At 43.4% G+C, this 14,635-nt stretch overlaps 1 protein-coding gene across 8 annotated transcripts in view; it reads right to left on the bottom strand.

The window, feature by feature from the left end:
- Positions 1-14,635, bottom strand: part of LOC133487608 (nesprin-3-like) — a 281,178-nt gene that overhangs the window by 75,425 nt on the left and 191,118 nt on the right. For 7 of the 8 annotated variants that reach the window (XR_009791407.1, XR_009791405.1, XM_061794480.1 and 4 more), the window contains one exon: positions 7,446-7,507. Coding sequence is in view for 6 of the 8 variants with exons in the window: in XM_061794480.1 (XP_061650464.1) it covers positions 7,446-7,507 (62 nt within the window). In the remaining 2 variants the exon portion in view is untranslated. Of the gene's footprint in view, positions 1-5,412; positions 6,275-7,445; positions 7,508-14,635 lie in introns of those variants that run through there. The other variant, XM_061794488.1, reaches the window with a different exon arrangement.

Raw genomic sequence — 14,635 nt, 5'->3', positions numbered from 1 at the left:
GAGATCAGGACTTTGAGATGACCTCTCCAAAATATTAACATTGTTATCCTAATGCCACTTTGTAACCAGTTTGGCAGTACGCTTGGCGTCATTGCCCATTTGCAAGACCCATTTGCGCACAAGCTTTAATTTCCTGGCTGATTTCTTGAGACGTTGCTTCAGTATTTCAACATAATGCTCTCTCCTCATGATGCCATCTATTTTGTGAAGTGCACCACTCCCTCCTGAAGCAAAACAACCACACAAGATAATTGCTGCCACCCTCATATTTCAAAGTTGGGACGATGTTCTCAGGCTTGCTTCCCTCTTTTTCCTCCAAACGTTAAGATGCTCACTACGGTCTAGCAGTTCAATTTTAGTTTCGTCAGACCACAGGACATGTCGCCCCAAATTAAGGTCTTTTTCCCTGTGTGCATTTGCAATCTGTAATCTGTTTTTTTTACATTTCTTTTGGAGTAATGGTTTCTACCTGGCAGAGTGGCCTTTTAGCCCATGTTATTACAGTACTTATTTCACTGTGGATAATGACACACATACCAGTTTCAGCCAGCATCCTTACAAGGGCTTTTGATTTTGTTCTAAGGTTTATATGCACTTTTCAGACCAAAGCACGTTCATCTCTGGGACACAGAACCTGTCGTCTCGTTCCTGAGCGGTATGATAGCTGGATATTCCCATGGTGTTTATACTTGCGTCTAATTATTAACAGATGAACGTGGAACCTTCAGGCGTCTGAAAATTGCACCCAAGAATGAACCGGACTTGTGCAAGTCCACAATTCTGTTTTTGATGACTTCTTTGATTTCTTTTGATTTTCCCATCATTTTACACAAATAATCCTTGTGTTTCAGGTATACCTAGTTCAAATACATCCACAGGTGTGTCTATAAATAACTCAAATATTGTCAATATACCTATCAGAAACTCCCAAAGAAATTACATCATCATCTGGGTTTTCCCAAATAGTTTAAAGGCATCGTAATCTTGTTGTTTGTAAACTTCTGAATTTGAAGAAAGTCATGAAAAATGCCTTCTTGTGGAGATACGGTAAATAACAGGATTAGGAGGCGAGAAACAGTCATGTCACTTTACGCTCCACATACAGCATAAACTGTGCTTTTACATCAAACAGCTAACAACTCCCTTTTACCCTTTCATCCTGCCCCTCCCTTGAAGATACACATCCCTGGTTAACGTCTCCCGCTTGTGGGTCACCATGTTGTCATTATTCTGGCATTTTCTCACATCCTGTTTTGTATTGCTTGGGTCTGTTTTTTTTCTGTGTTGCAGTTCCATGGAGTGTGGTGGAGGGCGGACTCTCCTGTATTGCACCTGCTGCTAATTATCATCATCAGGGTATTTAGAAGCAAGAGAGACAGGAGAAAGATGCCGAGATATTGTCCTTGGTAGTTCCCATTGCGCTTGCCAGTTTGTTACTCTTTCGTCCTCTCCAGCGTTCGTTTTGTTGCTATTTGTCTTCCGTTTTCTAAGTACTACTGTTTCTTTGTTCTCGTTTGTTTCTCAGACTTTATATATTTTGAGTTTTCTGTTTCCTTATTTATCTTTGGTCTCGTTCTCTTATCTCATTGTTGTTTGTTTCCATGTCAACACTTGTCACAGTTGCCTTCGGTTATTTGTAGTTTTTTCACGCTTGCATGCTCTTTTTGTTTAATAAACACTGTAAACTTGTTCAGCTTGTTTGTGTTTGCTTTGGGGTCCAACCACTCGCATTTTACGCAGCCCTGACACAATATCTCAGCAATGGATCCCGCAAACACTGAACAGGTTTTTCAGGCTTTGTCAAGCCACAAAAAGCTAGCTTGTGAACATCACTTTGTCCGAGAGACCATGTCAGCTATTAATGTTCTGACTTCCAATATTAGTTCGCTTGACTCTAGACTTGAGCAAGCTTGTCCTCACTTTTCCTCCAGAATCCGCATTCGCCACACTACTCTCACTTAGTACTGCCGTTTCTCGCAAGCCAACCATTCCTCATTCCCTGCGTTATTCCAGTGTTTGGCAAACATACTAAATTCATTGTTTGGCAAGGCATGGACGTAGGGATGGGGGTTGGGGGGGGGGGGGGGAAATCAATCAAATAACTCAGATTTTAGCCCCGATATTGGCCTGATTTGCTATCGTAGGCGATTTCCCACATCGGGCCCGAAATAGTTTGTCGGGAATGACAAAACTTGTTGTGTGACATAATCCACGACCAACGGTTTGGCCCTACGACACCAAAATGAGAAGTGTAGCATGTCTGCTTTTTTTATCCATGAAGTGTGACATATCAATGACAACTCTCCGACAGGTCGCATTGACGTCGACGGATAAGATTGCGTATTGTGACCATGTGTAAAAGATGGTATACGGTGTTACCGCAATAAAAGTATAGTGTTTCCAGTGGCTGACCGAGATACGATTTTATGGCAGTAGTCAGACATAGTGCCATCATAAAAGATGTAATTTGTCTTGTACCCTGATCCAGGCATATAAATTGACTTCAAATATAGGTTGACGCAAAATTTCTGCCTCGAGGCTCCGCCAGAACCATGTTTGCGCCACCGTCTATGTTTCACACAGACATTTATTGCAGAGAAACGCAGTGTTGGGCCAGTGAAAAATAAACATCAGAGGATGTCTAAAGTGTGGTATTAAACAATATCAAATAAAGAGCAATAGGGTTGCATGCATCCCTATGGGGAGCACAAGCCAGTGCAAACTGTAGGCCGGTCCCAAGCCCGGATAAATGCAGAGGGTTGCATCAGGCAGGGCATCCGGCTTAAAACTTTGCCAAACAAATATGAGCGTTCATCTAAAGAATTCCATTCCGGATCGGTCATGGCCCGGGTTAACAACGTCCGCCCCCGGCACCATTAACTGCAGGGTGCCGGTGGAAATTCAGTTACTGTGGGTTGAAGACAAAGGAGAGGTGGAAAGCGGGTTCTTAGGCAGAGAGAGAAGAGGAAAGCACAAAGCCTAGAATTGAATGTAGGGACTTTGAATGTTGGGACTATGAAAGGAAAATCCCGGGAGTTGGTTGGCATGGTGATGAGCAGAAAGGTTGATATATTGTGTGTCCAGGAGACCAGGTGGAATGGCAAATACACGAGAAGTTTAGGGACAGGGTTTAAATTATTTTACCATGGTGTAGATGGGAAGATAAATGGAGTAGGGGTTATTTTAAAGGAAGTGTTAGCTAAGAGTGTCTTGGAGGTGAAAAGAGTATCAGATCGAGTATGAGGCTGAAACTTGAAATTGAGGGTGTTACGTATAATGTGATTAGCGGCTATGCCCCACAGGTAGGATGTGACCTAGAGGTGAAATAGAAATTCTGGAAGGAGCTAGACGAAGTAGTTCTGAGCATCCCAAACAGAGAGACAGTCGTGATAGGTGCAGATTGTAATGGACATGTTGGTGAAGGAAACAGGGATGATGAAGAAAGGATGGGTAAGTACGGCATCCAGGAAAGTATTTGGAGGGACAGATGGTGGAAGACTTTGAAAAAAGGATGGGTGGGCAACTCCAGAGTGAAAGAGACTCCAAACCCTCTCAAGAGGACTGGTACCATAGCCCAAGCTGTATGTGGAGGTGAGCCCGACTATATCTTGTCAGCACTTCTCAACCTTACACACTAGCTCGAGCTACTTCCCTGCCAGAGAGGTGACATTTCACGTTCCTAGAGCCAGCTTCTGTAGCCGGGGACCAGACCGCCAAGGTCCCCACCTTCGGCTGCCACCCAGCTCACGACACACACAGGTGGTGAGCCCATGGGAAGGGGAATCCACATTGCCTCTTTGGGCTATGCCTGGCCGGGCCCCATGGGTGCAGGCCTGACCACCAGGCATTTGCCTTCAAGCCCCTCCTCTAGGCCTGGCTCCAGAGGGGGTCCCGGTGACCCATGTCCGGGAAGGGAAACCTAGTTCAATTTATGTAATTCATCATTAGGGGTCTCTGAGCTGTACTTTGTCTGTTCCCTCACCTGGGACGTGTTTGTCCTGGGTAACTCTACCCCGGTGCCCCGGTGACCCGCTTCCGGGCAAGGGAAACCTAGATCCATTTAATGTATTCTGCATAGGGGTTTTGGGAGCTGTGCTTTGTCTGGTCCCTCACCTCGGACCAGTTTGTCCTGGGTGACCCTACCAGGGGCGTAAAGCCCCAGACAACTTCGCTCCGAGTATCATTGGGACACACAAACCCCTCCACCACGATAAGGCGACGGATAAGGGAGAGGGGCTGATGTATTTTCTATACTTAAAGACAGTAGTTTCGGTACTCACTGAAGCGAAGCGGGTTTTCATGAAAGACAATATTAGGACATGGAGCATCCCCAAGTGAAATAGAAAAGGAAATTTAGAACTTCCTAAGAAGTACTGGGCTGTTTTATCCAAGAATATAACCACTCGTAATGCACCACTATTGTTTTCTTAAACTCTTGAATTATAGAGACACTTTATCCACAATCAATTGGTGTTATAGACATGCATATTTGTGGGCACTCTGGGGTAGGAATGAGTACACTGTACAAGTGTACAGTGATGCACAAGTAATTGTGCACTGAATATGTGCGACAATTAATTTACAGTGTTTTTTTAATCTGTTTTGTTTGTCTTGTTCCCCAAGAAGATTAGCTTTTGTGTGTTGCAAAAGCTAAAAGGGATACAATAAACAATAAACAATGCATTTAGGTAATAAGTAAAATTGCATCAATAAACCAAACCAGCACATAAAAAAATAGTATAATCACATAGGCCAAGGCTGCAAAATCCAGAACAAAAAAGAGAAAAGATTTTATTGTTTGATATATTAACATACTGACCACAAACAAGGAGGATTTTTTCTGAGCCGCTTCTCCTCACTAGGGTCGCGGGCGTGCTGGAGCCTATCCCAGCTATCATCGGGCAGGAGGCGGGGTACACTCTGAACTGGTTGCCAGCCAATCGCAGGACACATACAAACAAACAACCATTCGCACTCACATTCACACCTGCAGGCAATTTAGAGTTTTCAATTAACCTAGAATGCATGTTTTTGGGATGCGGGAGGAAACCGGAGTGCCCGGAGAAAACCCACGCAGGCACGGGGAGAACATGCAAACTCCACACAGGCGGGGATTGAACCCCGCTCCTCAGAACTGTGAAGCAGACGCTCTAACCAGTCGGCCGCTCTATATATATATATATATATACATATATATATATATATATATATATATATATATATATATATATATATATATATATATATATATATATATATATATATATATATATACACACACATGTATACACACACACACACACACACACACACACACACATACAGTGAACCCTCGCTAGTTCGCGGTTTGACTATCGCAGTTTCACGACTTCACAGGGGTTTTCAGTTATATAAATGGACATTATTTATGTTCTGGAAAAATCTATAGAAATCGAGATAAGTGAACACCCAAAATTCTCCCTTAAATTAATTAATATATTAATAATAAATAGTATTTTCTCGTGTAAAAATAATAAAAGAAGCATAAAATAAAACAATAAAACAAAAACATAAAGAATAAAAATCGGGAAAAAAATGGAAAGCATCTTGCATAACACAAAGCATCACATCTTGCTGACAGTAGATTGTACACAGGCTGCTATTGGTCCATGGGAAGAAGACAACAAATCGCAGCATCCCGTTTTCTTGACGGAGCTGTGATTGGCGCTTTGACTGTTGCCCAGCATCTCTCCTTGTCCCATCTCGGCGTCTCACCTTTCTTTTAGCATCAAGCCTTCACATCGAGTGGTTTTATTTGTTGTTTCTTTGTGTTAAACTTTGCTTCGATTTCCAACCCCTGCAATGGCTCCTAAGGGTTCTTCCAAGGCTGTTACTGATGGCGATCGCTGAGAAAGTGAAACTGCTTGATATGATTAAGGAAGGCAGAACTTTGGCGGCTGTGGCCCGCCATTTTGGCGTGAATGAATCCACCGTTCGCTACATCGAGGCAAACATTAGAAAGACGGCTGCTATAACGTTTAATACAACAGTGAAGATAGTGTTTACAGCTCGTAATGAGACGATCGTCCGCATGGAGGCTCCCTTGGCTGTTTGGATTGCCAACTGTCGGAAGAAGAGCATACCCTTAAACACGAATATCATCCAAGCAAAGGCTAAGAGCCTGTACAAAACCTTAGCTGCTCAGGAGCCCGAAGACGACAGTAGCAACCGCGAGGAGGAAGAAGACAGTGAAGAAGACGGCGAGGACCCACAACCAGGGACGTCCAGAGATTCTCTAGGGAACAAAAGACCATTCGCTGCTAGCAAGGGGTGGTTCACAAAGTTTCAGAAACACTAGGGCCTGAACAGGGTTTCGCTGCATGGCGAAGCTGCTTCTACTGACACTGCTGCTGCCGAAACGTACGTCAACGAAACTTTCAAGAAGATAATCGCTGAAGGTGGATATAAGCCTGAACAGGTCTTTAATCTGGACGAGACGGGCTTATTTTGGAAGAGAATGCCGTCGCGAACTTTCCTTTTTAAAGAAAAAGCAAAAGCCCCTGGCTTTAAAACCTACAAGGACCACTTGGCAATCGTGATGTGTGGGAATACTGCAGGATTTTTATTAAAAACAGGGCTTATTTACAAGTCTAAAAGTCCAAGGGCTTTGAAGAATAAAAACAAGAATCTGCTGCCTGTGCTTTGGAGGCCTCATCTTAATGCCTGGATAACGAAGATGCTGACGAGCGATTGGTTCCACCAGTTGTTTTGTTGTTTTAAAAACAGTTGTTTTATCCCGCAGGTAAAAGTTTATCTTGCTGAGAAGAGCCTGCCGTTTAAAGTTCTTCTTTTAATGGATAACGCTGGTGGCCACGCAACTGATCTGAACTACGCGGGGGTTCAAATCGAGTTCCTGCCGCTGAACACAACGTCCCTTATTCAACCCATGGACCAGGGGGTTATCAGGGCGTTCAAGGCCTTGTACAAAAGGAATGCCCTGGCGAACCTGGTTGCTTCAAAGGATTCCCAAGAAGACAAGGACTTCAACCTGAAGGCATACTGGCGTGAATATACAATTGCGACGTCCCTAGAACATATTCAAGTCACTGCAAGAAATTAAGCCTGCCACAATTAATGCCAGTGGGAAGCATTTATGGCCAGATATCATACACGATAACAAAGTATTTACTCCTGAAGAGATCATCACTGGGTAGTAGCGAAAGCTGTGAAATTGGCTGCGATCCTTGGAGGTGAAGGATATACATATGCATGCGTATATACGGATACACGCAGATATACGTATATGTACATCAATGTGTGTGCGTGTGTGTGTGTGTGTGTGTGTATGTGTTTGTGAAGCTGCATTGCTAAACCTGTTAAAATGTTTTGTCTAGACATTGACTAGAACTTGTGAAGAGTGAAAACAAGGATTTTTTGTTTATATTGTTGCCAACACACGAACAAACCTTTTCTAAATGCAGATTCATCCATCGAGTAAAGGTCCTCTTCTGAACCACTTCTCTCTGAACTGCAACAAAGACATGAAGAGAAAAAAATGTAATGAACAGCAAACTGATTCACGATGACTGGAGTACTGAAAGAGAGAAAGAGCCAAATAATTACCAAGCAAATGGCAAAGCGCACAAGCATGAATCACATTCAATTTTCTTTACACTACTCTATTCATCCCTCCTACATTTACATATACCGTTGGACTGTAATGAAACACCAAAGGTAATATTCATGAACGGGTCATGAACCCGGCTATACAAGTGTGGTGGGAGTGGCTATGTAAATTACAAACATCTATAGGACCAGCGTGAGGGGATCCCCAAGCAATTTGCATAATCATGAGTTATTTGTCGCAATGAGTGAGTGGCCCCAAACCCAGCGAAAAGGTCCCATTTCGCACGCACAATGACTGACAGAAGTGTCCTGTAATTGCTGTGCCTGCACCACAGAGGTTGTGGATCCCACCCAATCAATTGAGAGGTGGGATCGGGCACAGGAGTCCACACAAGAGCAGCCCAGTGGACGGGCCACCAAATCCCCCCCAACCAAGACCCACTGCCCCCCAGAGATGGGTGTATGTTGTGCATTAAAAGAAAGGGGGACGAGTGTGTGTAATACATTAAAGTCCTTGGGGGCAGGAAGGGCAGAGGGGCAAGGGCGCCTCGACCGGGAAACAGCACTACTCCGGCACCCGAACTCTCCTGACCCCACACCAGTGCCCCAAGAAACCTTGATTATGTTTGCGTGCCCAGATGTGACTAGTGGAAAAAAAGGGAACCACCCGGCACCCCAACGAGAAGAGGAGGAGGCAATCGCAGCGGGACGCAAGGAACAGAAGAAGAGGAGGAAGCAGGCCCGAGGAGCGACAGGGGGCTCCACCGTCCCCCACCAATAACCACAGCGGGGGACCAAGCCGGGTGCCAACTGGCACCACCCCAGCACCCGCAGAACAAGGGCGAGTCCACCGTCAATCCTCTCTGGGCGGTCAATCCAGCGGTCTCCCCGCCCCGAGATCGGGAAGGAGTAAAGAAAGTCCTGCCCCCACAGACGAAGAAGAGAAGATCCACTACATGCATGTGTCCTTTCATCATGTAATTCAGTCTAAAGTGTGAGGGGAAAAAACAAGTACATAAATGTAGAAGAAAAAATAGAGCGAATGAAAAATATAATTAGAATAATAAAACAACAAGACCAACCTCGACAACAAAGAATACAGAAGTCAAAAGTTTACTTTACACTTACAAATGAGTCCTGTTATTGTCAGATGACACACTACCCAGGCAAAGGAATCAAGAATCTAGATTTAGCATGTTGAAGAGGGTGACCAGCTATCTATGCATATATGTAATTGATTTTTTCGTTCCGCTATTTTTTCTAACGCAATATATTCGATGATGAGATTAAGCCAGTGATCGATGTTAATAGCTTGTTTATTTTTCCAGTTTAATAAAATTGTTTTCTTAGCGATAGCTAACGCGACGAGTAATGATTGTGAATATTTATTAGGGAGGTCGATTATGCTTAAGTCGCCAAGTATGCACAATCTTGGAGAAGGTGGAATCCTGGAGAGTTTCTGCAAAACCGAAGTCGAAAAGCTTTGAATTAGTGTGCATTTCCATATAGCATGAAAATAGGTGTCTGGGGAATATTTAGTGCATTGCGTGCATATATTAGATGAAGAGAAACCCATTTTATGCATAGTGTATTGAGTAAAGTGTGTTCTATGTAGCAGTTTATATTGTATAAACTGTAAATTTGTATTTTTTGTCATCCTAAACGCATTGTTACATATTTGTATCCAGTAATTACAGTCAGCGGACATAGAAAAGTCTTCTTCCCATTTCGTGATTGGTTGAAAATGGTTGAATTGTGCATCTGTCTCATTGATTTTGTGCATGAAATTAATTTCTAAACTTTTTAGAGATTTTTTTTCTTTGCGGGAGAAGATTCACTTAACAAACTCCGACGGGTAACCTGAAGTGTTGGGATTCTTCTTTTTTTTAATTGCTGCTTTTTAATTTATTGTATTGAAGGAAGTTTCAACCAGTTATTTGAAATTCTTGGAACAATTCATCACATCATAAAAATCTTTTCTTCTTTTCCTTTCGGCTTGTTCCGTTAGGGGTCGCCACAGCGTGTCATCCTTTTCCATGTAAGCCTATCTCCTGCATCATCCTCTCGAACACCAACTGCCGTCATGTCTTCCCTCACGACATCAATCAACCTTCTCTTTGGTCTTCCTCCAGCTCTCTTGAGTGGCAGCTCCATCCTCATTATCTTTCTACCAATATACTCACTATCTCTCCTCTGGATGTGTCCAAACCATCAAAGTCTTCTCTCTCTAACTTTGTCTCCAAAACAGCTAACCTTGGCTGTCCCTCTTATGAACTCATTTCTAATTTTATCCAAACTGGTAACTCCTAGAGAGAACCTCAACATCTTCATTTCCGCCGCCTCCAGCTCTGCTTCCTGTTGTCTCTTCAGTGCCACTGTATCAAATCCGTACATCTCGGCTGGCCTCACCACTGTCTTATAAACTGTCTTATAAACTTTGCGCTTCATCCGAGCAGAGACTCTTCTGTCACATAACACCTGACACCTTCCTCCACCCGTTCCAACGTGCTTGGACCCATTTCGTCACTTCATTACCACACTCACCATTGTTCTGGACTGTTGACCCCAAGTATTTTAAGTCCTCCCCCCTTGCTATCGCTTCTCCCTGTAGCCTCACTCTTCCCCCTCCACCCCTCTCATTCATGCACATATATTGTCTGACTTTGGCTAATCTTCATTCATTTCCTTTCCAGTGCATGCCTCCACCTTTTTAACTGTTCCTCACCTGCTCCCTGCTTTCACTGCAGATCACCATGTCATCTGCGAACATCATAGTCCACGGGGATTCCAGTCTAACCTCATCTGTCAGACTATCCATCACCACTGCAAACAGGAAAGGGCTCAGGGGTGATCCCTGATGCAGTCCCACCTCAACCTTAAACTCCTCTGTCACACCTACAGCACACCTCACCGCTGTTCTGCTGCCCTCATAAATGTCCTGTATTATTCTAACATACTTCTCTACCACTCCAGACTTCCGCATGCAGTACCACAGTTCCTCTCTGGGTACTCTGTCATAGGCTTTCTCTAGATCCACAAAGACACAATGTAGCTCCTTCTGCTTTCTCTGTACTTATCCATCAACATCCTTAAGTCAAATAATGCACCTGTGGTCATCTTTCTAAGCATGAAACCATACTGTTGCTCGCAAATACTCACTTCTGTTCTGAGTCTAGACTCCACTACTCTTTCCCATAACTTCATTGTGTGGCTCATCAATTTATTTCTCGATCGCTCCCACACCTCTGCACATCACCCTTGTTCATAAAAATGGGCACCAGCACTTTTCCTCCATTCCTCAGGCATGTTCTCACCCGCTAGAATTCTGTTAAACAAGCTGGTCAAAAACTCCACAGCCACCTCTCCTAGATGCTTCCATACCTCCACAGGAACGTCATCAGGACCAACTGCCTTTCCATTTTTCATCCTCTTTAATGCCTTTCTAACTTCCCCCTTATTAATCATTGCCACTTCCTGGTCCACCACTCTTGCCTCTTCCTTCTCTATCCAGCACACTAATGGCACGAGTCAACACATTTTCATCTTATCCTTAATCACCCTAACCTGCTGCACATCCTTACCATCTCTATCCTTCTGCCTGGCCAACCTGTATAGAACTTTTTCTCTTTCTTGAGTGTCCAACCTGGCATACGTTATCATATGCCTCTTATTCCTTTCTCCTCTCCTCGGTCCTCTCAGTGTCCCACTTCTTCTTAGCTAACCTCTTTCCTTGTATGATTTCCTGTACCTTGAGGTTCCACCACCTTCTCTCCTTTCCTGCCAGAAGATACACCAAGTACTCTCCTGCCTGTTTCTCTGATCAACTTTGCTGTAGTGGTCCAGTCTTCTGGAAGCTCCTCCTCTCCACCAAGAGCCTGTCTCACCTCTTTGTCAAAAAACGCACAACACTCTTCCTTTCTCAGCTTCCACCACATGGCTCTCTGCTATGTTTTTGTCTTCTTAATCTTCCTCCCCACCACCATCCGATGCTGTCTAGCCACACTCTCCCCTACCACTACCTTACAGTCAGTAACCTCCTTCAGATTACATCGTCTGCACAAGATGTAATCCACCCGCGTGCTTCTACCTCCGCTCATGCAGGTCACCCTATGTTCTTGCCTCTTCTGGAAAAAAGTGCTCACTACAGCCATTTTCATCCTTTTTGCAAAGTCTACCACGAACTGTCCCTCCAAGTTCCTTTTCTGTATGCCGTACTTACCCATTACTTCTTCATCACTCCTGTTTCCATTACAATCTGTTTCCATTACAATCTGCACCAATCACAACTCTCTCTCTGTCTGGGATGCTCAGAACTACTTCACCTAGCTCCTTCCAGAATTTTTCTTTCACCTCTAGGTCAAATCCTACCTGTGGGGCATAGCCGCTAATCACATTATACACACCCTCATTATACACGCCCTCAATTTCAAGTTTGAGCCTCATCACTCGATCTGATACTCTTTTCACCTCCAAGACATTCTTAGCTAACTCTTCCTGTATAATAAACCCTACTCCATTTATCTTCCCATCTAGACCACGGTAAAATAAATTAAACCCTGCCCCTAAACTTCTAGCCTTACTGCCTTTCCACCTGCTCTCCTGGACACGCAATACATCAACCTTTCAATCATTCAAAGTCCCCACATTCAATTCTAGGCTCTGTGCTTTCCTCTTCTCTTTCTGCCTAAGAACCCGTTTTCCAACTCTCCTTCGTCTTCGACCCACAGTAGCTGAATTTCCACTGGCGACCTGCAGGTTTACGGTGCCAGGGGCGGACGTTGTTAACCCGGGCCACGACCAATCCGGTATGGAATTCTTTAGATGAACGCTCTTATTTGTTTGGCAAAATTTTAAGCCAGATGCCCTTCCTGACACAACCCTCTGCATTTATCCGGGCTTGGGACCGGCCTACAGTTTGCACTGGCTTGTGCCCCCCATAGGGCTGCATTACATTCATAAAAATATTCTTGTTAAATAGTTGTTGTTGGCGGTCAATTCTACGTTGTACCCTTAAGGTAAAAGAAAGAAGTACTGTATGTTGATAATTTCGAAATGTGGATTGTACATACTGGTAGCTAATTGAGATTCTGTAGCTCCTAGACTTTTCCACCAAGTCTTTAAGGTGGATGCGATTACATTGGATTGGGTTCTTGAAACAGTCATGGCGTTTAAGACTTGTAAAAATAAATGGGAGTTTTGAGAGTTTCGTGTTGTTGCAGTCTATTTGTTCCAATTCTAGCCAAGAATGATGCTCCTCATTGTGGTGCATCCATTTGATGAGGTATTGTAATTGGTTAGCTAAATAATAGTATTTAAAGTTGGGAGCAATTAGGCCTCCCTCCTGTTTACTTTTCTGGAGTGGATAAACTAATTCTATTTTTCTTATTATTTGAATAAAAAGTTATGACAGAATCTGAGGTTTGGAACCATTTTATTGTGAGCTTAAATGGAATAATTGAGAATAAATAATTTATTTGAGGTAAGGTATATATATATATATATATATATATATGTATACATATGTATGTATGTATATATATATATATATATATATATATATATATATATATATATATATATATATATATATATATATATATATATATATATATATACACACATGTATGTATATGTATGTATATAGGCGGCACGGTGGCCGACTGGTTAGAGCATCTGCCTCCCAGTTCTGAGGACTGGGGTTTCAATCCCCGGCCCCGCCATCCATTATCTGAGCCGCTTCTCCTCACTAGGGTCGCGGGCGTGCTGGAGCCTATCCCAGCTGTCATCGGGCAGGAGGCGGGGTACACCCTGAACTGGTTGCCAGCCAATCGCAGGGCACATAGAAACAAACAACCATTCGCACTCACAGTCATGCCTACGGGCAATTTAGAGTCTCCAATTAATGCATGTTTTTGGGAAAACCCACACAGCCACGGGAAGAACATGCAAACTCCACACAGGCGGGGACGGGGATTGAACCCCACACCTCAGAACTGTGAGGCTGACGCTCTAACCAGTCGTCCACCGTGCCGCCCACGTCTGAGACAGACAACACTTAATGCCCGGATCAGACTACAAGACAAATTTGCTCTTTCACGATTGCACTGTCAGACTACTGCAACACAATATTCTATTCCGATACCACCGCATCCCATTTTTTACGATCATTGGGCTTTATCTTGTCAACTGAAATGCGACCGGATACACTCGTTACCGTGGCGACGACAAAAAGAGTGGATCGTGCCGACTGTATTATAAGGACAAAATAGGGAAAAACGTGTGTTGGTGGTCACCGGTGCTCAGGACAGAAGAGGACGTTCGTCTAAGGCTTGCTTGAGGTATGTTCCCGTACTTTTAATACGATACGGCTCACAAGCAGGCAATAAAATGTTATGAAGCCTAGCAAGCTAGTGCTACCACGAACGGTTGGACGTAAACATGCCGCCGTTCTGTTGAATCATGCGCTAAAGTTTCGGTGTGCGTGAAGTAATTTAAAAATAAAGTATTTTAATTACAGTAAGTTAGCACCCATTATTTCTGTCATGTAATGTTGGTTTGACCTGACTGATTAGAATACACGATCTGACTAGAGCAGTGATTTCCAACCTTTATGGAGCCAAGGAACATATTTTCGAATTGAAAAATCTCACGGAACACCAACAAACAAAAATGTCACAAAACGAGGATACATTAATTACTGTATTTACTTCGTGCCATCGAATACAAGACCATTCATTTGTTCTGTCTGTCACTATGCCTCACTGGCATCAATAGAGGAACAAAGATACATTATTTATTGTAAATATAATTTTTTGAGCAATTAAGTACACAAGTATATACAGTAAATGAACAGGGCATTTAAATAGACACATTCCTCCATCTTGTGATCGGATCGGTGATCGGTAATTGTTTTTTTAAACTCGGTGATCGGCCCCAAAAATCCTGATCGTGTAAAGCCTAATGATTAATGTGTGACACTCAGTTTAAAACATTTATGGCCTGCAAAATTTGGGCTGATTTCTTCACAGTA

The sequence above is a fragment of the Phyllopteryx taeniolatus genome, chromosome 13 (assembly GCF_024500385.1).
Source record: "Phyllopteryx taeniolatus isolate TA_2022b chromosome 13, UOR_Ptae_1.2, whole genome shotgun sequence".
NCBI lineage: Eukaryota > Metazoa > Chordata > Actinopteri > Syngnathiformes > Syngnathidae > Phyllopteryx > Phyllopteryx taeniolatus.
The sequence above is the reverse complement of the archived record's forward strand: the minus strand, read 5'-3'. Positions and strand labels throughout refer to the sequence as shown.